The sequence below is a fragment of the Capra hircus genome, chromosome 6 (genome assembly GCF_001704415.2).
Source record: "Capra hircus breed San Clemente chromosome 6, ASM170441v1, whole genome shotgun sequence".
NCBI lineage: Eukaryota > Metazoa > Chordata > Mammalia > Artiodactyla > Bovidae > Capra > Capra hircus.
In genome coordinates, this window is record NC_030813.1 from 87316257 (window position 1) to 87338121 (window position 21865).

The 21865-nt window shown below is 36.4% G+C and overlaps 1 protein-coding gene across 3 annotated transcripts in view; it reads left to right on the forward strand.

Annotated features, from left to right (window-relative positions):
* Positions 1 to 19252, forward strand: part of SLC4A4 (solute carrier family 4 member 4) — a 369377-nt gene extending 350125 nt beyond the window's left edge. For all 3 annotated transcript variants that reach the window (XM_018049558.1, XM_013964709.2, XM_005681740.3), the window contains exons 21-26: positions 2059 to 2127; positions 4928 to 5101; positions 7238 to 7399; positions 11364 to 11460; positions 13999 to 14078; positions 14764 to 19252. In XM_018049558.1, the coding sequence (XP_017905047.1) occupies positions 2059 to 2127; positions 4928 to 5101; positions 7238 to 7399; positions 11364 to 11460; positions 13999 to 14042 (546 nt within the window). In that variant the 3' untranslated portion in view covers positions 14043 to 14078; positions 14764 to 19252. The remainder of the gene's footprint in view (positions 1 to 2058; positions 2128 to 4927; positions 5102 to 7237; positions 7400 to 11363; positions 11461 to 13998; positions 14079 to 14763) is intronic.

The window sequence follows — 21865 nt, forward strand, 5'->3', positions numbered from 1 at the left end:
CCTCATACCATATTCTGAGTTAATGCTACCTTCTGATTTCATCTTGTGATTAATTTGGTAATATGTGTCATCATCAGTTCAGAGAGAACAGACCTAGGCTCAAGGCACAAATTGCCTTCACTCTGGCATTAGAACCACGTTCAAGAAAATGCTTAGCTAAGCTTAGGTGACAGGTGGGGATAAGGTCCAAGATCATCTTTGTGATTACTTTCTTTTAAGCCAGATTAAAAAGTAACTATGGCAGGATTTCTAACAAGTTTCCCATGAACTATATACTACTTTTCTCTCCTTCCACCTTTCATTTCTTCCCAAGAAATTAGAAATGAAATGATAAGAAATCGTCATATATTAAGGGAGAATGGAAGTGGCCTTGTCTGTGGAAGATATTTTAAAAATTAAGAAATAAGTCAAAACAAAACAATAAGTCAAAACATAAAAAGAGGTGATAATATGTATACAAACAACTGATTCACTTTGCTCTATAGCAGAAACTAGCACAATATTGTAAAACAACTATATGCCAATAAAATTTAATTAAAATAAAACAAGTCAAAATATGAAAGGGTCTTTTTGTTAGTTTCATTTTGTATTTTTTCAAATAAATTTGTATGGAAGCATCATAAGGAATGGAAACACATACGTTCTAAAGAAAATGAAAACAACTGTCCAGACTCCAGTGTCTGGAACATGATACGTTCACCTCTGTGGTGACTGTTGGGTATTACAGGATGCACGGCTTCGCTGCCACTCACACTGCCCTTCCCACCACCTTCAACTTTCGAAGTCATTTAATTTTCTGAGTTCAAGATCAGATTAGCTATGTTAACATTGTTGGTCTTCTTTAGAAGAGGCACATAATGTTTTCATAAAATGGTATATTTTCTCTATATAAGTTTAAGTTTTTATGGCTAATCAATAACAGTTGGCAGTTATGACCTATTTTGGAATTTATCCTATTTCTCTAGGGTCTCAGATACAGAACTGTTTGAGGTAATCACAAGGAAAGGCTGATAAACATTTTGCTTCAATTTCTTAATACATGTGATAGTTCTTTAAAAATTACTCTAAAGTCATACTGTTTTCTGGCTACAATAGCCTCCTTTGTGCAGATTTGGTAAGACTGGACTTAATTGATTGTGGTTTTAGTATTTGAGCTTTGAGAACTCCTGAACTTGAACTTCTTTTCAAAATCCAAGCTTGAGAACCCTTTTTTGTTGTTGTTCGGATAGAAGACTTCCCAGAAACAGTCATCCCTGATTTGACTTGTTTCCACAGTGCTAGGAACATTTCAAAGGTTTAGAAATAGACAAAAGCTACAAACATCATATTGGAACTTCCCTTACGTTACTGTATAAATTCTTGCTAACTGATGCATGAAAATGTATTAATTCATTATTAAAGGATATGTATTAATCTGTGTGTGTGATTAATTGCTTCCAGATGCTCTATGCTCCTTTTAAGCAGCATTCTCATTACTTAGTCCTCTTAATATTCCCAAGAAAAAGAAAGGGGACAGTCATTTGATGTTTACTTAATTGAAAGAGGCATATATACACCAAGCTGATATTTGGTGTAGTAAATACTGTAATTTTCACTTGGTGAAAATTATTTAGAGAAAAGCCAGCAGACTATTGGGACAGAAATTTGGTCTCAGGACTGGGGCAACCCTCTGCCTTTCTTTCTGCTGCACAGTTCATGCAAACATCTGATTTACGTGGTCATTCCTTTTAAGGGAAAGGGAAACAGACTTTTTCTCCACTGAAAAAGTCATTTTAAGGTCATGCATGCTAATTGTTTTTAAAAAGTGCAAACAAGCATCAGATGCTTCATCAATATGAAAGTCTCCTTCACCCTCCTTTCTTTCTTTCTAGTACAAAGTGTTTAGAAGTTTATCAATGATGAGTAAAGCACACTGATGAGTGGTCACTGTGTTACTAAGTCCTATCTTTTAGTTTCAGATTTAGCGTTTATTTAAACTGACCCTCTCTTTTACTGTTTTTATTATTATTATTATTTTATTATTGTTTTTAAACTTTCTTCAATTTTTTTCCATCCTAGTTTATTCCCATGCCTGTACTCTATGGTGTGTTCCTGTATATGGGAGTAGCATCTCTTAATGGTGTGCAGGTAAGTTTTCCATAGCAATCTAAGCATAGTTAGTTATATTTTCTAGTAGTAGTATAAACAGTCCAGTAATAGATCATTGAAAAAAAGTGCTAAAAATGCATTTATTTTCTGTTTTCTCCACCATTCACCTGTGTTTCTGATTTAATTAACAAAAGTAAGTTTTTTAACAAATGTTGTCATGTATACTCATCCTTGAAATAAGCTGTTGAAGGCCATTTGACTAGGAAAATAAGAAATCTCTCTGTGATCTCCCTCCCTCCCTCCTTACTTCCTCCCTCCCTTCTTTCCTTCCTGAGAAATAGTGCTTGAGACACTATTTATCCATTTGCCTTTACCCTATAAAGAGCAACCTATTCTTACTTGATTTGCTTTTTACATGGCTGAGATCACTGATCAAGAGTTTTGCACCAATGAAGGAATCAAGTCAACATGGTTAATGTGCTACTTTTGTCAGAAATTTCAGCTTGTCACATCTTGGGTAAAACTGGCCTCCTCTTTTTAAAAAATCATTAAGGAAACCTTAAGGGACTTTGTCTTTCAATTGAGGTTTACTTTAATTGGCACCAGGAAACTGGAAATACTTCTGCTTTCTGGCGCCTTGTTAACTGTAGCCTTATTTAGCACTTAGTGATGTTTTAATGGAAAAGACTGCATGTCCTGTGAGCATCATAAGAATTTATTTAAACCCCTTTGTAAGAATCCTTGTTTTCATTTATTGGATTTAGATTAATTTGATTTTAGAGTCTGATAGAGTGGCCAGAACTCCAAAAAGAGAAAGGCTCTTTTATTGAGTAGAGTTCTTTGAGCAGAGTTCTTCACCATTTGTATATTTATTACACAATACAAGGTGGTTCTTCATAGACTGGGCTAGAAGAATGTGAATGTGGGTTTACTTCATGAATGTCCATGAAACTTCTGGGAAGTATAAATGTGTAAAAATATTTTTACCTAACATAGTAAATATTCTTTCTTACTTTAAATGTAAAAATATGAAACAAACATGGTCCCCAAACAAATAGTTCATATTTTTATTTGGCCTAAATAAGTCAGTCTAGATCAAAAGTTTGATTTATGTGTTCTAGATGTATAATCAATGGTTGGAGCTACAAGCTTATTAAGTTAAACAGAAAGGAAAGAAAATCAGTGAATTTATAACAGTAGGGGAAAAAAGATCCCTTGCTGAAAGGATAGCTAGTGGATTTTTACAATTCTACTGTGGTATTGCCCTATTGCCCTTTCTCTTTACTTTTTCTCTTGACTCTCCCTCTTTTAATTTTATTTATTTATTATTTTGGCCACACTGTGCAGCTTGTGGGATCTTAGTTCCTCTACCAGGGATTGAACCTGTGCCCTCTGCAGTGAAAGCTCAGAGAACTACCCCTGGACCACCAGGGAATTCCCGACTCTTCCTCTTTTAGACCTTTTGGGCAAGATTCGAGTTAGTAAACAATTTTGGTACCTCAGTCTTCATAGGTGGGACTGCTCCTATCAGTCAAAAATAACTTTGGAGGAAGGAAGAAAACTGTTTAAATAGGAAATCACTTCAGGGAAGATTGTGATAGCCTATTTACTTTACATTTTCCCCTTTCCTCTAGAGAGAAAGTAGAGATATTATTTCAGAGTTCTTATAAATGATTATTCGATTCAGCAGATGTTTAGTAAGCATATTCCATGTGAAAATTCCTATGATAGTTATTTAAATATCATCATTATTATCATGATTGATGTAAACTCAGTAGTTGTTCTTTGAAGCACAACACCGGGCACATAGGTGTTCAGTAGTCATTTTAATACCTGTTTATACATAACAGTGGAATACCCTTTCCTAGGTCAGGTAACTAGTTGTTGGTGATCTAAAAGTCACTACAGTATTCACATGGCTTTTCCCTGGGAAATGGTAATTTATTGCTGAATATATTAGTTAAGTTATGCCATAGATAATGCAAAATTTATGAAAATACCAATGCATTCCCATTTTCAGGTCAGATACTTCTTTTATATCCTTAAAACAGTATTGAAATATATGTGATACATAGCATTGCCTCTTCTTTTCAGATAAGTCAGCTTAGGCACAGGGAAATACATGAGTTAGCTATCTTCCTTTAACACGTTATTAGTAGCATAGGCCCAGGCTCTTCTCTCCTAAGGTGTAGATAGTACATGTAGAAAATAGGAGCTGAGGCCTTCCTTGGTGGTCCAGTGGTTAAGAATCTGCCTGCCAGTGCAAGGGACGTGGGTTTGATCCCTGCTCTGGGAAGATCCCACATGTCGTAGATCAACTAAGCCAGCATGCCGCATCCACTGAGAGTGTGCTCCCGAGCTGGCAAGCCGCAACAAGAGAAGCCACCGCAATGAGAAGCCGTGCACCACAGCTAGAGAGTAGCCACTGCTCACTGCAACCAAGAAAGTTCATGCACAGCAGTGAAGACCCAGCACAACCAAAAATAAATAAAGTTTAATAAAATGAAAGGAAAACTCCAGGATCTTAAAAAAAATGTAGGAGATGAACATCTTGAGTTTATATTTGACTTTGAGGCTTTATTCTTTAGTGGCCACTTTGTCTCATATTGTCCTATAGCTGCATAACTTTCCTGCAAAGTAACAAAAACTGGAAGAGTCGTACTGCCTTACTATGTTAAATGATGCATCTTCTCTTCCTGACCAGTGTTCTCTAACAAGGTCCTTGCTTGCCTAAAATACAGGCTATAAAACACCCGTGGTTAGTTAGATGGAAAGAAATGACTTGGTGCCTCAGCCCTTGAAGTAATGCGCTTGTCCTGCCCTTCCCTTTTCTCCCCAGTTCATGGATCGTCTGAAGCTGCTCCTGATGCCTCTGAAGCATCAGCCTGACTTTATCTACCTGCGTCACGTCCCGCTGCGGCGAGTGCACTTGTTCACTTTCCTGCAGGTGCTCTGTCTAGCCTTGCTCTGGATCCTCAAGTCCACCGTGGCTGCTATCATTTTTCCAGTCATGGTAGGGATTGTTCTGATTGAACCTACCCATGAGATCACACCAACATCATGCAGTTATTATAATATTGATGACACATGTGTCTTTTATGGATAGTTCCAGTTGTTGTTGTTGTTGTTGTTGTTGTTTTGAGTTTTGACCTAATCAGTTTGGTGGGTAATAACTTGGGGTTCCCAGGTCTCTGGTTGTCTAGGCTGGACCTTGTAGTCAGACAGCTGAGTTCAGGTATTGGCTCTGGTTCATGCAGACCTGTGAACTTCCCTGAGCCCCCATGAACTCATCAGTAAAATGAGAATGGCATCTTTGTTTTATTATGTGCATGAATAATGAATATAAGGTGGATAGCATAATGCCTGACACATGGTAGATACAAGTACACATGACATTAGTTATTTTTAAAATATTGCTGTACATTAGAGTCAATCAGAATACACTTCAGGTACACTTCAGATCAAATAATAGAGGACCAGTTTGGCAGCTTATAAGAGGTCAATGAGTGAATTAGAAGAAATGGAGAGCTAAGCTTAGTTTTTGAAGTTCTTCAAATTTGTATCATGCTAAGTGTAAGGGTAAGTCTGGGCTCTCCTTGCCATGTTATGATGTGAAGGAAGGTGAAACAGCTAACGTTCAACTCTGAATCACAAATGAAGAAGGACATAAGGAAATGCTAGCTCTGTATTTGACTTCATCATTGAATTTGTGTGTGTGTGGGAAATAATGCTACTGTAGCTTTACTTTTTTTTTTTTTGCTTTTTTTTCTTTTTAATTAAGTTGTCATTTCTCTAAGAGATGCAGAGGCTGACATAGAGCATAATCTAAAGACAACTGTTAATTTGAAGCAGAGTCAGGACTTCCAGGTCTTACTGCATATTAATTTTGCTGCTGAGCAAAAGCATCTTTAATATACCTTCAAGAGCAGTTCATAAAATCAAAGAGACAGAGCTCAAGAGTCCTGGGGTTCAAGTTAGAAAACTGGGACCTTTTGTCTTCTCCCTTTATCTGGCTTTGTGATCTTGGATAACCTGCATATGTCCCTAAGCTTTAGTTTTCTCTTCCTTTGGGTTAGAGATACTAACATCTACCTTTTGGGTTGGTCATCATGGGAATAAATGAGAAATTGTCTAAGAGTTTAACACGGTGTCTGACTAAGGGTAAATATTCAGTTAAAGGTAGTGATTAAAGTCACCCCATTGGAATAAATGGTCTGAGTGGTGGCTCAGAGGTTAAAGCGTCTGCCTCTAATACGGGAGCCTGGGTTCGATCCCTGGGTCAGGAAGATTCCCTGGAGAAGGAAATGGCAACCCACTCCAGTATTCTTGCCTGGAGAATCCCATGGATGGAAGAGCCTGGTGGGCTATAGTCCATGGGGTCGCAAAGAGTCGGACACGACTGAGCAACTTAACTTAAACTAAATCAGTTCAGTTCAGTTGAGTTGCTCGGTCATGTCCAACTCTTTGCGACCCCATGAATTGCAGCACGCCAGGCCTCCCTGTCCGTCACCAACTCCTGGAGTTCACTCAAACTCACGTCCATCGAGTCGGTGATGCCATCCAGCCTTCTCATCCTCTGTCATCCCCTTTTCCTCCTGCCCCCAATCCCTCCTAGCATCACAGTCTTTTCCAATGAGTTCTCGTGTCCGACTGTTTGTGACCCTGTGAATCGCAACACGCCAGGCTTCTCTGTCCAATGAGTACTCCCCATTATTAATATTTTGGAGATGTCTCTGTGAACTATGCATTGTACACATTTTTTGACTTTCAAAAACCTGTATAATGGTTTAATTTTGAACAATTAGCAATCATATGCAGGCTGTTTTTCCTTTGAAACTTTAGTTATTTTATTGAAAATCTGACATGGAAGAAAATGCTTTAAAAAATAATGCTTTCACACAGAAATTCCAAATGGAGGGATCATACATTACAGGGAACAAAATTAAGTGAGCCAAAGACTTCTATGAACCAACCTTCCTCGTGAAGAAAATGTTTATGGTCCACTTAATATAAGTCCATACAAGCCAGACAAGTTCTGTCATACTTTAGCCTTGTACAAAAACGTTCCTACTGATCTTGGTAGAGCAGTATTAATACTCAGACTGCTCTGACATGCGTTCTTTCCTACCCTTTGTATCTGTCCTTCCAGATCTTGGCACTTGTAGCTGTCAGAAAAGGCATGGACTACCTCTTCTCCCAGCACGACCTCAGCTTCCTCGATGATGTCATTCCAGAAAAGGACAAGAAAAAGAAGGAGGATGAGAAGAAGAAGAAAAAGAAGAAGGGAAGTCTGGACAGTGACAATGATGATGTAAGGGGCTTTCTAAAATTCCGAAGTAAAATTCCAAAGTTGGTTAAACAAATGTGAAAATGGTATTTTTTTTTTTTTAACCCTTCTGTGTGATGTATGTCTGAGTTCCAAGAATGTTTACTGGTCATGCTGTTTGTCACTTTTCACCTTTGTTTGCCCTTTATTTTCTTTCTTTGTTTTTTAAAAAATATTTCTGGAATCTTTTGTAACTGTGAATATGCTAGTAATGATATAATGACTTCTAGAAAATCAAGCCCACCATATCTAAACAACTTTAATCTCTGATCTCCTAGATTAAAAAAAAAGGAAGCTTGCTTCATAGCTATAAAATATATTGGGTTTATTATTGATAATCCAGGATTTAAATTTGAGGTAATAACTCAGTTCTGTATAATTTTAAGCCTGATGAGGACAAATGCTGGTGACCTCCCCTCCTGGGATCTCTGTATCTATTTGAGTGGGCTCTCAAACAAGCTTCTCAGCTATTTTATTTATCCTTGCACTGGACTTTGACATAATTTTTTAAAATGTATTGAGGTATAGTTGCTTTACAATGTTGTGTGTTTCTGCTAGACCATGAAGTGAATCAGCTATATGTATACATATATCCTCTCCCTCCTGGACCTCCCTCCCATCCCATCCGTCTAGGTCACCAGAGAGCAGCAAGCTGAATTCCCTGTGCTATAGAGCAAGTTCACGCTAGCTGTTTGTTAACACATGGGAGTGCATATATGTCAGTCTTACTCTCCCAATTTGTCGCACTCCCCTACTTTGCCACACTGTGTCCACATGTTGTGCATCTATTCCTGTCCTGTGAGTAGGTTCATCTGTACTGTTTTCTAGATTCCCCACATATGCATTAATATATGATATGCTATTTGTTTTTTCTCTCTGACTTCACTCTATATACAGACTGTAGGTCCATCCATGTCTCTATAGATGACCCACCTTTGTTCCTTTATATGGCTTAGTAATATTCCATTTTATATATGTACTACGTCTTCTTTATCCATTCATCTGTCAGTGGGCATTTAGGTTGCTTCCATGTCCTGGCTATATTGTAAATAGTGCTGCAGTAATGAACACTGGGGTACGTGTGTCTTTTTGAATTCTGGTTTTCTCAGGGTACATTCCCAGTAGTGAGATTACTGGGTCATATGGACTTAAGCATAATTTGAGATTGCTTTGCTGTAACCCTTCAATAAAATGGAAAGGAAATTGGCATTTGGGGATCTTTTTACATAATTATAATAGTCAGTGTTGTCATTTAGGTGATCTTCTTGCAATTGTATAACTATGCTAAGAAAAAAAATGATTGTCCACTTTTTAGGAAAACATTTCACAGAAATTTTGGTGTTTCACTAGAGTCTATAGTCAGGATTGGAAGAAAATCTGGGATTTGCTTTTCTTTCACACACAAACACACACTCACACGAGTAGCTTATCTCAATAGCTTTCTGAAAGGACAGCCAAAATGACACCTTCTACATGAAGATTTGTAGATTTGTTTTAGATTTTACACAGTGCAGTATCCCCATTCTAATGGAATCCCCAGTATCCTTCTAACATGAGAGTCTTGTTAGTTTTCATTGTCTGGTCTGTACTTGATCATTTTGATGGATCAGGCATACCTTGTCCTTAATTGCCAAAACAGCTCTTTACTTTTGTTCCTGTTCTACGGATGAGGAACTTTAGACTGAGAAATGTTGAGTCATTTTTCTAAGCATACACATATTGGCAAAAGCAAAGCTCTCATACAGGCCTGTCTGGTTATTTTCAATTGGTCAAGTTGTCTGATACTGTATTCTTTTTGGAGAACTTGGGAAGAGTACAGTGAAGGAAGGCAACAGATGAAATTGGATTTTAGATAAATTGATCCAATAAGAAAAGGCTAAATACATGAGGCACATTTAGCTAAAGAGAGAAGGAGTCTGAGGAAGCTTTTGTGACCGTCATCATCCATCTTCAATGAGAACAGGTGTATAGATTTTCTGTTCCCAGTGATGACAGAAAAAGAGAGAATGTGCTTAAACTGCAGCACAGATTAAGATGCAGTGTTAACTAGAAAGATGCGTTTACACATTGATAGAAATCAAATTTTGAAATCAATTTCTAGGCTACTCAAGGCAAAGTAAAGATTGCCTGAAATACTGAGATAATTAAAGCAGTATTTCATCTTGAATTTTCAAGACCAGTACCTCAGTTTATGTACATGGACACCAAACTTAAAATTCATTACACGTTATAAATGTGTGAAATAATTTTATGGAATCATCTTCTCTAATGAATTTTAAGGAAAAAATAGTAATAAAATATCTACTTTTAAGAATGTTTTAAATTTAGTGCTCTCTAATGTCAGAGGTTGGATCAAATGAGCTCCTGTTTCTAATTCTTAGGTTTGATTTTCAGCAAATCACATCTTATTTAAGCAGTGCTATTCGTTTATTAATAATATGTATCATTTTCAATCCATATTTCCAACAGATTTCTTGAAGATAATGTGTGATATGTGTTTCTTTTCCTCTTTCTCCTCTTTCCCCTGTCCCCTTGCCCCCACAAAAGCAACCAAGCAAGCTAATATATGTATCCTAGACAGTGAATCCAGCCACACTATATCTGTACCATAAGTTCTGAGTGTTGAGCCCATTATTTGGGATTCTCCATTTGAAATGTGGCTTTCCTAATGTTCACTTGGTCATTGTATGGTTTGGCATCCACGGATATAGGGAGCCACACAAGGGTATGAGAATTCCAACTCTAATATTTGTGAGCAAAAGTAGTAAAAATTATGGCTTGCTCACCTTTTGAGCCACTCAGTCATTTTTGAACCCATCCATTAGGCTATGTATGATTAAGGGTGAGCTGCCATTCTGTTCATCTATAAATGCTATTATTTGGGGAAACTTTCAAATACTGCACCAAAACCTGTTCTTGACATTTTCATTTTTTTTCAATTCCAGTGCAATATTTTAATCTTTTGAAATATTTTAATTCAATATTTTAATTTAATATTTAAGGATCATTATCCTCTTTAGATTTATCATAAAGGAATTTTCTATATGTGTAATAGTTTTATGATAAGATTTGTTTTTTACTTTCTTTCATCCGTAGTTCCCATTTTTCCCCTTTCAACTAAATGTCATCTCCTTGGTACTTTCAGTGAAGAGATGAATTCCCTCTTTTGGGTTCAGGCATAGCCATGGATTCAGTATAATGAATCCTGAAAAACAGTAAAGTGTTAATCCTATGGAAATCTGTTACAGTTTTGGCTTAAGTGGTCCATTCTTTTAAGAAGCTTCATGGTTTTTTATTTTGGTGATGATTCTTTTCTCCTTATCTGACCATCATAGGCACCTTCCTTGTGACTTTATCTTCTCACGTTTTGCTAAATTCCCAAATATATTTGGAATAAGCTAATTAAGATGAACCTTTAAGTACAAAATAGTTTTGATAGAGTATTAGAATAGAGGATGGAGGGTTATTTTCAGGTCTATATGGATGACTCTTTAAGAGTGAATATTAGAAAAAGTATCCTTACGTCTCTTGGAAGGAAAGATAAATCATCATTTTCCTGGGGGTAGTGTTGGAAAGCATAAACGAAACAAAATTTCAAGAACATATAGTTTAGGAAGCCTCCTAAATTTAATCTTTCACACTTAACTGTTTGTTTCAAAGACACATACAATTAACCCATAAATATTTGATTGTGAATCCAGCTTATGGAAAACTTTACAATGTGAGCTCCGTTTGTGTGGTTCTAGTTTTAACTGACTTAATTCCCTTAACCTAGAAGAAAGGAAAATAAGTCTGATGGGAAGATGCCACAGAACTTGAAAAGCCAGCAGAGGAGAAGTGATTGAATCTAAGGCTGTTCTTCTTAGTGCAGCATAAATGATAATGTGATAGGTTCAATCCATCCTGTGAGATCTGCATAAAATAAAACTGTTGTAAATTTCTTTCACAGTCTGACTGCCCATACTCAGAAAAAGTTCCAAGTATTAAAATTCCAATGGACATCATGGAACAGCAACCTTTCCTAAGTGATAGCAAACCTTCCGACAGTGAGTAGAACTAACCTCTTGCATGCCGGCTGGAATATGATTTGCATTTTACAGAGAAAAAACTTAAGGACTGTCATTTCCATTCACTTCCCCTGTTTTCTTTCCTTTTTTTCTATGTGCAGATTTATACTTAATTATTATGAAATTTCATTTTTACATTCCTTGATCTTTATTCTTTACCTTTTCCTTTTATCCATAACCATTTAAGTTTTTATTTGATTGTCTTTTCTCTGATCCAAGTTACCGCCAGTTTCTTTGAATTGCTAAACTCATAACCATGTTTTTAATTGATTTCCTTTTTTTCTGCTGGTATCTAGAATGGCAGCTTCTAGTACTACATCACTGTCTGTTACTGTTTGTCTTCCTTAGGTTTCCACCAATGATCAAATCAGCTCAAAAGAGAGATTGCATCATGGGTTTCTCAAAGATCAATGAGTCAGTCAATTGTTAATACTGAGAATTTGGCATAAATGCTATTTCAATTAAATTGGCAATCATTAAATATTACCACCCGCCTTTGGGTATAGCCTATAAGATATTTGCATTTTTCTTCCTAATTTCTTTATTCTCCTTCTGCTATTTCAAAATCATCTTTGTAATTGTACTGGTCTTTCTGGGGGTAATAGCTGGTGGCAAAGGTGTAATGGTTTTTGACATGTCATCTTTTTTTTTTTTTTGTAATTGAGTTAACAGGTCAGTTAAAAAGGATGAACACTTTCGCAGTAACATTAGTGGCTATTTCAAGCTTTTTCGATAGCAAGTACCAATTGCCTCCAAACTATTTTGAGTTTTCATTTGAAGGAAACATACTCTTAGCTCCAGGTGCACTTCAGAGTATCCTGATCTGTTACAGGAAAAGACAGTTGAAGCATTTTTATTTCTATTTGACAGTGCTATTTCAGCTTCAATAAGAAGTTACCAAGAAAAGTTTGAAATGAATGAGTATTTATGGCAAATGGGTATTTTAATTATCTCTTGGTGTTTATCACAAAGCTCAGAAGCTTAAAACAACAAACTTGGATCACCTCATGTAGTTCCTGATGTTTAGGAGCCACTGATTTGGGTGATTCTGGCCCAAGGGCTCTCTAGAGGTGGCAGCTCTCAAGCTCTTCTCTGGGTCTAAGTCTGAAGGCTTGACCAGAATTGGGGATCCACTTCCAGGCTCAAGCACAGGGCGGTTGGCAGGAGATTTTAGATCCTTCACTCATGGATATCTGCTAGGGCTGTCCCTGTCATGGCTGCCAGTGATAACAGAGAAAGAAACCAGAACAGAAGCTGCAATCTTTTATAATAATGTCTCAGGAATGATGTATTTCCTGTGCATATTCTATGGGTTACACAAACCAACCCTGGTACAGTGTTGGGAGGAATTATAGAAAGACATGAATACCAGAAGGCAGACAGCATTGGGAGCCATCTTGGAAACTGGCTCCCACACTGGTTTAAACAAAAGAGAATTAAAGCAGTCTCACCTTTGGTGTCCAATCTGTAATCTGTGACTGAGACTACTTTCTTCTCGACCTTATCAGCAACATTTGGTTGAATTTTTATTTTTTTAAGTTCAAACTCCTCAAACCATTATTTGGTTTCATTTCTCGTTTCCGGAGCATTAAAGAACAAAAAGAGACTGTAGAAGTCTTCTATTGGCATCATAACCTGGCACACCTCTTCCAAGTACAATTTAAAAACCGCTTTAAAAAAATCAGAATTGTGGCTCAGAAGGTAAAGAATCTGCCTACAGTGCAGAAGACCTGGGTTCATCCCTGGGTCGGGAAGATCCCCTGGAGAAGGGAATGGCTACTCACTCCAGGATTCTTGCCTGGAGAATTCAGTGGACAGAGGAGCCTGGTGGGCCCCAGTTCATGGGGTAACAAAGAGTCAGGCATGACTGAGTGACTGACGCTTTTACTTCACACTTAAAAAAAAAAAAATTACCAGATAGAATTTGAGGCTCCTGGAAAAAGTGTATGGCAGATTGATTATTTATTGCTAGTTGTTCTTCATTTTCTCAAAAACCTTTAAAAGGATATTTTGAAAGTAGTGGATATGACATGAGAAATTTACTTAAGCAAAATACCCATGATCATTCTAAAATCTTTTCTAGTATCATATAAATCCATGAAAGAACAAAATTGATAGTGGATTTGCGGTAGAAGCAAGTTCCTCAAAATTTTAATTTTACCCCCACAAATAATAGCAGGATAAAGTTGTAGCTAAAGATGGCAGGATATCCAAGGGCAAAGACTTAGGTGTTCAGTAGATGTTATCATCCTCTAAAAATTATTTAGCTTGTCCTCTCACTGAAAACAACAGTGGTCCATCCCAGAAAACCTAGAATCAAGGAAACTGAGTGATTTTGGCTTCATCACACTTCTTAGATTCTTGATACAGTGTTTATTTAAATTGTGTAAACTTGTCTTTCTTACTATTTCCAGTTGTGAAAAATGTATCCATTTTTGTAAAGACTTAAAAATTTTTCCTTCTAGTGTTATACTTCACCAATGACTATTTATGATTAACATTTAATTTTTTTTTTAGGAGAAAGATCACCAACATTCCTTGAACGCCATACATCATGCTGATAAAATTCCTTTCCTTCAGTCACTCGGTATGCCAAGGTAAAGGACAGCCCAGTATCTTATGTTGTTCTGTGGGGTGATTGCCCTGCAGACATGGAATCAATGGCAGGTTATTGGCAGGACACCCTGTTCTCCATCCTCCCTACAAATTTATCTTAGAAAAATTACCAAGACATCAGACCTCATCCAAGCTTTTACTTGTAGAAAACATTCTAAGAGACCTGTTCCACCTACTCTTAGAAATAATGAAATCTTTCAGGATCATTAAATTCCAGGATCATACCAGTGTCATCTCTGATTTAAGGGTAGCTGGCATTTCCTGCTGGCTCTTCTCCAGTAGTTTCCTTCCTTTTTAACACAGCTCTAGAGATTTCAAATTTTCAAAATCGTGAAATCTCTGAGTGTTTTTCATGTCAGTCTTTTTGTCCTTTAACTCCTCACAGTGTCACCTACCTGGTAGTTCTTTCTCAGTTGTTGGCTTTTTTTCTTACCTAGGTATGAGAGCTTATGATACTCTTACTTGAATTTCTTAACTCCTATTTGGTAACTTCAGCCCATTTTTAAAGTGTTTGTTTTTAATACAGAAGGAGGGGATAAGTATTTAAAGAGAACAAAGAAGGACCCACTTGACTTCTGTACAACGCATAAACATTTGACAGATGGTAAAGGAATTCTGTTGTACTTACTGTTTCCCTTTTTTCCCCCTCTTTTTCTTTTCCTCTAGTCCTCCTAGAACTCCAGTAAAAGTCGTGCCTCGAATTAGAATAGAACTTGAGCCTGAAGACAATGATTACTTCTGGAGGAGCAAGGGAACAGAAACTACATTGTAACCTGTTTGTCTTTCTTAAAACTGACCTTTTTGTTGTTTATGTCCTTGTTTTTTGTCTGATTATTTTTAAATTTTTGTTCTCTTTTGGTTTTTGGTCACTGGCCAAACACTACAGCTCTCTCTCTCTGCTTCTCTCTTGCATAGGTAAAATCCAGACAATAGCGCACCATTCCTTAAAAACAACATCTGAAGAATCGCTTTTTGTTCTTATACTTTCAGATACGTCCTCTGACAACCAAATTCCTCTGTCACTCAAGACATGCACAGACCCTGTCATTTTCCTTTATTATGCAGAGGGCAAAAGTATTAAGGATTTTATAACACCTTTTCTTAAAATACTGAAGGAACTCCCAACATTAGCTTTGGAGCTGTGCTTACTGGCTTGTGTTTCTGTCTGGTCGAACAAACCTTGACCTCCAGACAGTCCCTTCTCGCTTGTATTGCTCTCCAGGACTGGAAAACGTGCTGCTATTCTAACTTGCTCTCGCTTTTAAACCCTAATCTTAGAATTATCAAAAGAAGGAAAACTAAAGGTACTTTATTCCCATTAGAGAAACTATTGCCATCATTGTAGCAAGTGCTGGAATGTCCCTTTTTTCCTATGCAAACTTTTTTTAACCCTTTAATGAACTTATCTGTTGAGTACATTGAAAAATATTTTTCTTCCTAGATTTTGTTGTTTAAATTATGGGGCCTAACCTGCAACTTATTTTTTGTCAATTTTTTAAACTTTTTTTTAATTACTGTAAAGAAAATGAATTTTTTCCTGCAGCAGGAAACATAGTTTTGAGTAGTTCTACCTCTTATTTGTAGCTGCCAGGCTTTCTGTAAAAATTGTATTGTATATAATGTGATTTTTACATACAAACACACACACACACACACACCATCTCTAGGGTATGCCTGAGGGCTAGATTGGACTGAAAACACCATGTTTCTAAGCATCCATTTTTCCCTTTCTTTAAGAGAAATTTAACTGTTCTATGAAGGAGATTGAGGGAGAAGGAAGACGCTCCTTTGTAATGGGAATAACTGATGTTTTGATGATAGTATCCAGGCACAGATGCTGATTGTATTACCATGTCAGTGTCCTATGCAGTATTGTTAGACTTTTTTTCATTTTGAAAATATTTGTGTGTTTGTGTATGTACTCTGTGTGTGGCTGGTGCACATATGTGCAAAGTTAGAAAGAGTCAGAGTGATGGTAGGGAAAAGGCAAAGTTACTAGTTCTCTTGTGTCAGTTTTTATAAAATCCAAACCACTTATGAAAAATCTATCAGAGGTCCAAGAGATTTACCATTATGCAAATGAGAGTAAATATATTTTATTACCCAGATAGCAGTCACTATCACTGATACAGTAGCCCTTATTTACAATACAAAATCCATAAGACTATATAATAGACCATTTACACATTTAAAAAGTGTTTATGGGAATGCAGATAGATCTCAGAGGTATTATATATGTATACATTTTAACAATACTCACATTGTCTTTAAGATTGAAAGGCAATTATTCTTTGTGATTGGGGCATTTAGAATATATATGTCTATATATGTGTATATGTGTATTTCAAAGTACCATATTGAAAATTAGACAAATGAAAATTAGATCTTTAACCAAATTTAGCATGTTATCTAACTGTAATATCTTAATAGTCTGTATTATATATTATGAATCTGCATTAAAAATAGCATTTTAAATGGTGAATCCATAATTTTGGATTCCTAAAACCATATTTGTGATGTATCCTGACTAAGACAGGTTGTTGGAGGAGTATTAGAAGCAGAATGAAACCACTTATTTTGGTTTCATAATATGTACATATTGACTCCCACTCATTCTTTTATTAATTAAATTATAATTCTGTCCTTTTGAAATTTTGATTATAAAAATTTTATTGTCCTAAATTAACTGTTACTTTTATAGTATCTGATAATCTTAAAACTTTTAATTTTATACAAAATAGACATAAATGACCTACAATTTTTTCATTAAAATAAAGGTGGCAGAATAAACATTATTTGTTAAAATCTTACGTGCCAAATTTTGGCATCATGTTTGTATTTAGAGCTGTTCTTAAAATGATGATATTATCTTATTTTTCATTATCCTCATTTAAAACTGTATGAGGCTTTTCTCTGTCTTTCTAATGGGAGCATTGATAAAATGTTTAAATGCCATGCATATTGAGATTAGCCTAACTTAGCATCTTGTTAAATTAAAGACGCATTGGTTCACTTTTATATTCTAGATAGAATAATTTATATTTCTGATCATGAATCAAGTATCTGAGGATTTGTGTCCCTTTCTGTCCCTTTCAAAGGACTCCTGAAGCAACTTAACTCAATATTTCAGCCTTTGAGTAGATAAAACTACCTGTACCTTCATTAATTATCCATATTCTATGATGGAAGGTTGATACTCATGAATGCAGAGAAGCACCTTGTATTTGCTAAAAGGAATAGTTAGTATAAAATCTTTTTAATATTTTGGAACCCAGGGAAGTATTTTAAAAATCACTTACTTTCAGAGGAGCACAAGTAGTTACCAACTAAACAAACAAACAAACCCTGAGATCCACACAGAGCTACCAGATTATCTGTATTTTAACTGAATGTGGGCTTCCCTGGTGGCTCAGATGGTAAAGAATCTACCTGCAATGCGGGAGACCTGGGTTCAGTCCCTGGCTTTGGAAGATCCCCTGCCTGAAGAAGGGAATGGCTGCCCACTCCCAGTATTCTGGCCTGGAGAATTCCATGGACTGTATAGTCCATGGGGTTGCAAAGAGTCAGACACGACTGAGTGACTTACACTTTCACTAACTGAATGTACTATCAAAGAACTAAAGCAGATTTTGGGGTGGTTTTGTTTTTATGTAAACTGGACACACAGAATACGATAGTAAATTTGTTTTATCAAGTGTTTCTCCCTGATGTAAACACAGAGATAAAAGATTTATGTTAGGAGTAAAGGACTAAGGGTACATGCAGAGTTGTTAAAAGTCCTATGGTTGTACTGGCTCAGTGTTGGAAGGAAAGTATCTGCTTTATCAGAGCATAAAGACTTGTGGTCTTACATTGGAAAGATGTTTTGGAGACACTGTTTTCCTGGATAAAAGTCACTCTACTATGTAAAATAATGATCAAGTTGGGATCCTAATTATTTTGTGTGCCGTGCTGGGTACAGTTCCTGCCTCTTTTTCCAGTCAGGCAGTGGCGTAGGGTAGGGGGATGGAGGAAGTCAGAGAAGTAGGAACACAAACCTTCTCTAGTCAGCCCCCAACCAATTCAAAGAATGGAGAGAAGAGAAACAATTGTCTGCCAGCAGAGATTCAGTTTGTATGTATTCTATGCACATGCACCAACACACACAGAGTAAATCGTTAATCAGCTATATACTGGTGTTTAAAACAGAGAACGATTGTCTTCCGAGTTTTTGGTTCTTTTTTTAAAAACTGTGTTAAGTACTTGAAATGTGTTGACTGCTGACTCTCTTTCAAAAACAAAAACAAAACTGTTTGAGTTGTATTACAGAGGTTGACATTGTGCAGGGATGGGACAAAGCTTTCTTCAATCCTTTCCATACCACTTCATGATTTTGGTGCAGGAACTTGAGATGTTCTTGTTTATTCCATGAGATTTCACATCTACTCTTCACAGTATGAGCATGAGGCCCAGTGGCACCAAGTGGCTGAATACAATTGAATGATATTTTGCTTGGGCCTTGGGAGTTTTCAGATGATGATTTCTTTGAGGTTCATTGTAGCCTGAAATAAAGAAGTTGTGTGATATATGCTAACCAGTCAAGTTGCTTTTTGACCAGAAATTTAGATATGTTCTATTTTTTGGCTCATTTCTTTGTGCTCCATGGGTACATACAAAAATCCTGAATTCTGTTTCTTAGGCAAATATTGCAACTCAGGGCTAAAGTCATCCAGTGAAACTTTTAGAGCCAGAAGTAACTTTGTCCCAATCCTACAATGTGAAAAGAGTGAATAGTTGCCTCTTTTTAGCCATTTTCATGGCTGGTACATATCCGTACACATTACTTTTCAGAATCAATACGCACTTTCAGATATTCTTATTTTTATTCTCTTAAGTCTTTATTAACTTTGGAGAAATGATGCATCTTTTTATTTTAAATGAAGTAGATCAACATGGTGGAACAAAATGATAAAGAACAGAAAACATTTCAATATATTACTAATAATTTTTTTCCAATATAAAACCTTAAATTCCTATAACATTATAGTATTTTACAGTTTTATGAAGCTTTCTATTGTGACTTTTATGGAATTAAGAGATGAAGAAGATGAGATATTTTAGCATTTATATTTTTCAAAATTAAATGTATACTTAAAATAAAGTAACTTTATGCATTTATGAGTGTCAAGTGCTTCTGTTCAACTTTTCAAATAATTATTAAGTGCCTGTTATTTTCCTCCTTTGGAAGATGTGGGAAATACAAAGGTGAGTAAGTTCAAACTCCTGACCTCTGATTGCCTTTCATTACTCTAGGCAAGAGGATAAAATAGATGTCTAAATTATGTAAAATAAGAAATTGTAAGAATTATCTATTCAAGTCTTAACAAAGGACTATGATGCAAGGGCTCAAAGCAAGAAAAAGTATGTCCACTAAGAGCAATGAAATGGTTTATTGAAAAGGTGACGTTGTTATTCTTCTTAATATAGTTAGTGAAATAGAAGATGAATCTATGTGTGATATTGATGTATATAGTCAATTCTCAAAGCAGAAAAACTGCTAAGCATAAGCACTTACTAAAAATTATTCAAATTAAAATCCTAGAATGGTGCTCCATAGAAGATACATAATACATCCTCCCCAGGGTTCCATGTAATATTTGGAACTGTCTAGGAAATATCAATTCAGCCCTAACTTATAATAAGAGAATGGTAGCAAGGTGGGGGGGGGGGCGGATGGTCAGGGGGACAAATAGGAGGGATGAAAAAGAACCACTGGTAGCAATAAACAGTTGCATTTTTTAAAAAAAGGTCATGAGATTGGGACCCTGGTTAAAACAGTCTTTTAATCGGGAAGCAACATAGAGACAGTGGCTCTGAGCATTCTGATAGTGGTGGTGACATTGGACATGGGATGAGGTTTAAATTGCATCACTGAGCTGGAAGCAACAGCAGAAAACGTACTCAGAATAGATCATAATATGGGAGAATTTGGTTTCTCAACATATCTACCAATGATGCATTAAATGAGTCAAGAAATTAGGTTCACATTATATTTAGCACGTTATGAAAAAGAAATGTATACTTCAGCAACCCTTCATTATGCTTCCTGACCTGCGAGAGAACCGGGAACTAAAACACAGAAGCCTCTGGAATACCAAGCCATCTATGCCAACGTCTAGAACCACAGCTTGAGCACCATGGTTCTGAGAGGAGAGCTCAAATCCTCATTCAAAATGTTTCCACTTATTTTTTTCAAAATGCTTGGATTTGTGAACCTTAATAATCTATGGATTTCTCATAGGAAAGCTGAATTAGTAAGAATCAATAACTTAGTCTTGGTAGGAAGAGAGATGGTACAAAAACTGTATAAAACATAATCAAGAAGTCAAGAATCAGGCTATTTATTACACAGGCAAGGACACCAGAGCAGGTCTTACATGTAAAATGTATTGGTTTTATATTGATTGAAATCTGTTGATTATATGTTTAAAGGTTAAAATATATTGCAACTAATATTCAAAATGATTTGGGGCCACCAAAAATATTAACTATGTTCCATTTTTGTTCATTCATTCATTTACAGTTGTTGAATGAATGGGGTAGTTGTTGGAGAAACAAAAATAAGATATGGTTCCTAATTTCAATTAACTTACAGTCAAGTGTGAAAGAAAGACATGTAGAGAAAGTAGTGAAATGAAAACTTGTAAGTGCTGTGACAGAAATATGTGTCAGGTACAGGGAAGGCCATATGAGGAAGTGATCAATTTCTTTTGAGAGTAAGAGGCCAAAATGTCAGGAAAGGTTTCTAAGGCAATGGTTCAGTTTGGGTGAGAAAATGTTTGCTGGACAAATGGTATCAGTGGAATTAAGAAAATGGATGAAGGCCTCCCAAATCTGGGAGGTATAGAAGAGAATGGTGCCGGGCAGAGAATTGCTATGTATGTATTCACTGTGTACCAGATTCTCTACTTGGTCAAAGCAGTGAATAAAATAGTTTGTGCCCTGATGAAGTGTGTGGTCTGGGAGATACACAATGAACAAATAAAAAATAACTCGAGTTATGAATTATGAATAGTACCATGAATAGAGAAGACGGGGTAATACAAGAGTAAAATGAAACTAATGGAGGTGGGAAGAACAGGGGAGGCAGGAAGAGATGGCTGAGTGGAGGATCAGGCGGACAGTGATGGGAAGATGGCCTTAGGCAGAGGAATCAGCAGTGAAGGCAGAAGGGGTCACAGGATAGGGAAGAAGTTAAAGGTTCATGGGACAGGGTGTCATTGCACAGACATAGTGAGGAACACGTTGGCTGGTGAGGAGGTTGCTATTTGAGAGGATGAAGCTTACGTGCTAATTAATTTCATTATTTCTATAACATCTTTATAGAGTTGGAGCACCACGTACACTAAATTATTCAACTCAATGAAACTTTACATTTTTATACACATGTAACCACCACTTAGATCAAGATGTAGGATATATATATATTAGAATATATAAAACATCCTCTCCTGCCTCTGCTTGCTAATAAGCCTAATACCAAGCTCTTAGCTTCACGTTGGGGGAAAAAAAAATCAGGGTTCGTCTCCAAGATAACAAATTTCCTGAGGAAAGCTTCAAAACTTCTGTTTAAAAAGATCTCCTTATCTGAGGTTAATGAGTACTTATCTTTCTTTATACACAGGCAAAGCCTGAGAGTCAACAAGACTCACCCACAGACATAAAGCCCCCTGTCAAATATTCTCCTTCTAAAATGTGAAGATAAGTATAGACAATAAGAATTACAAAA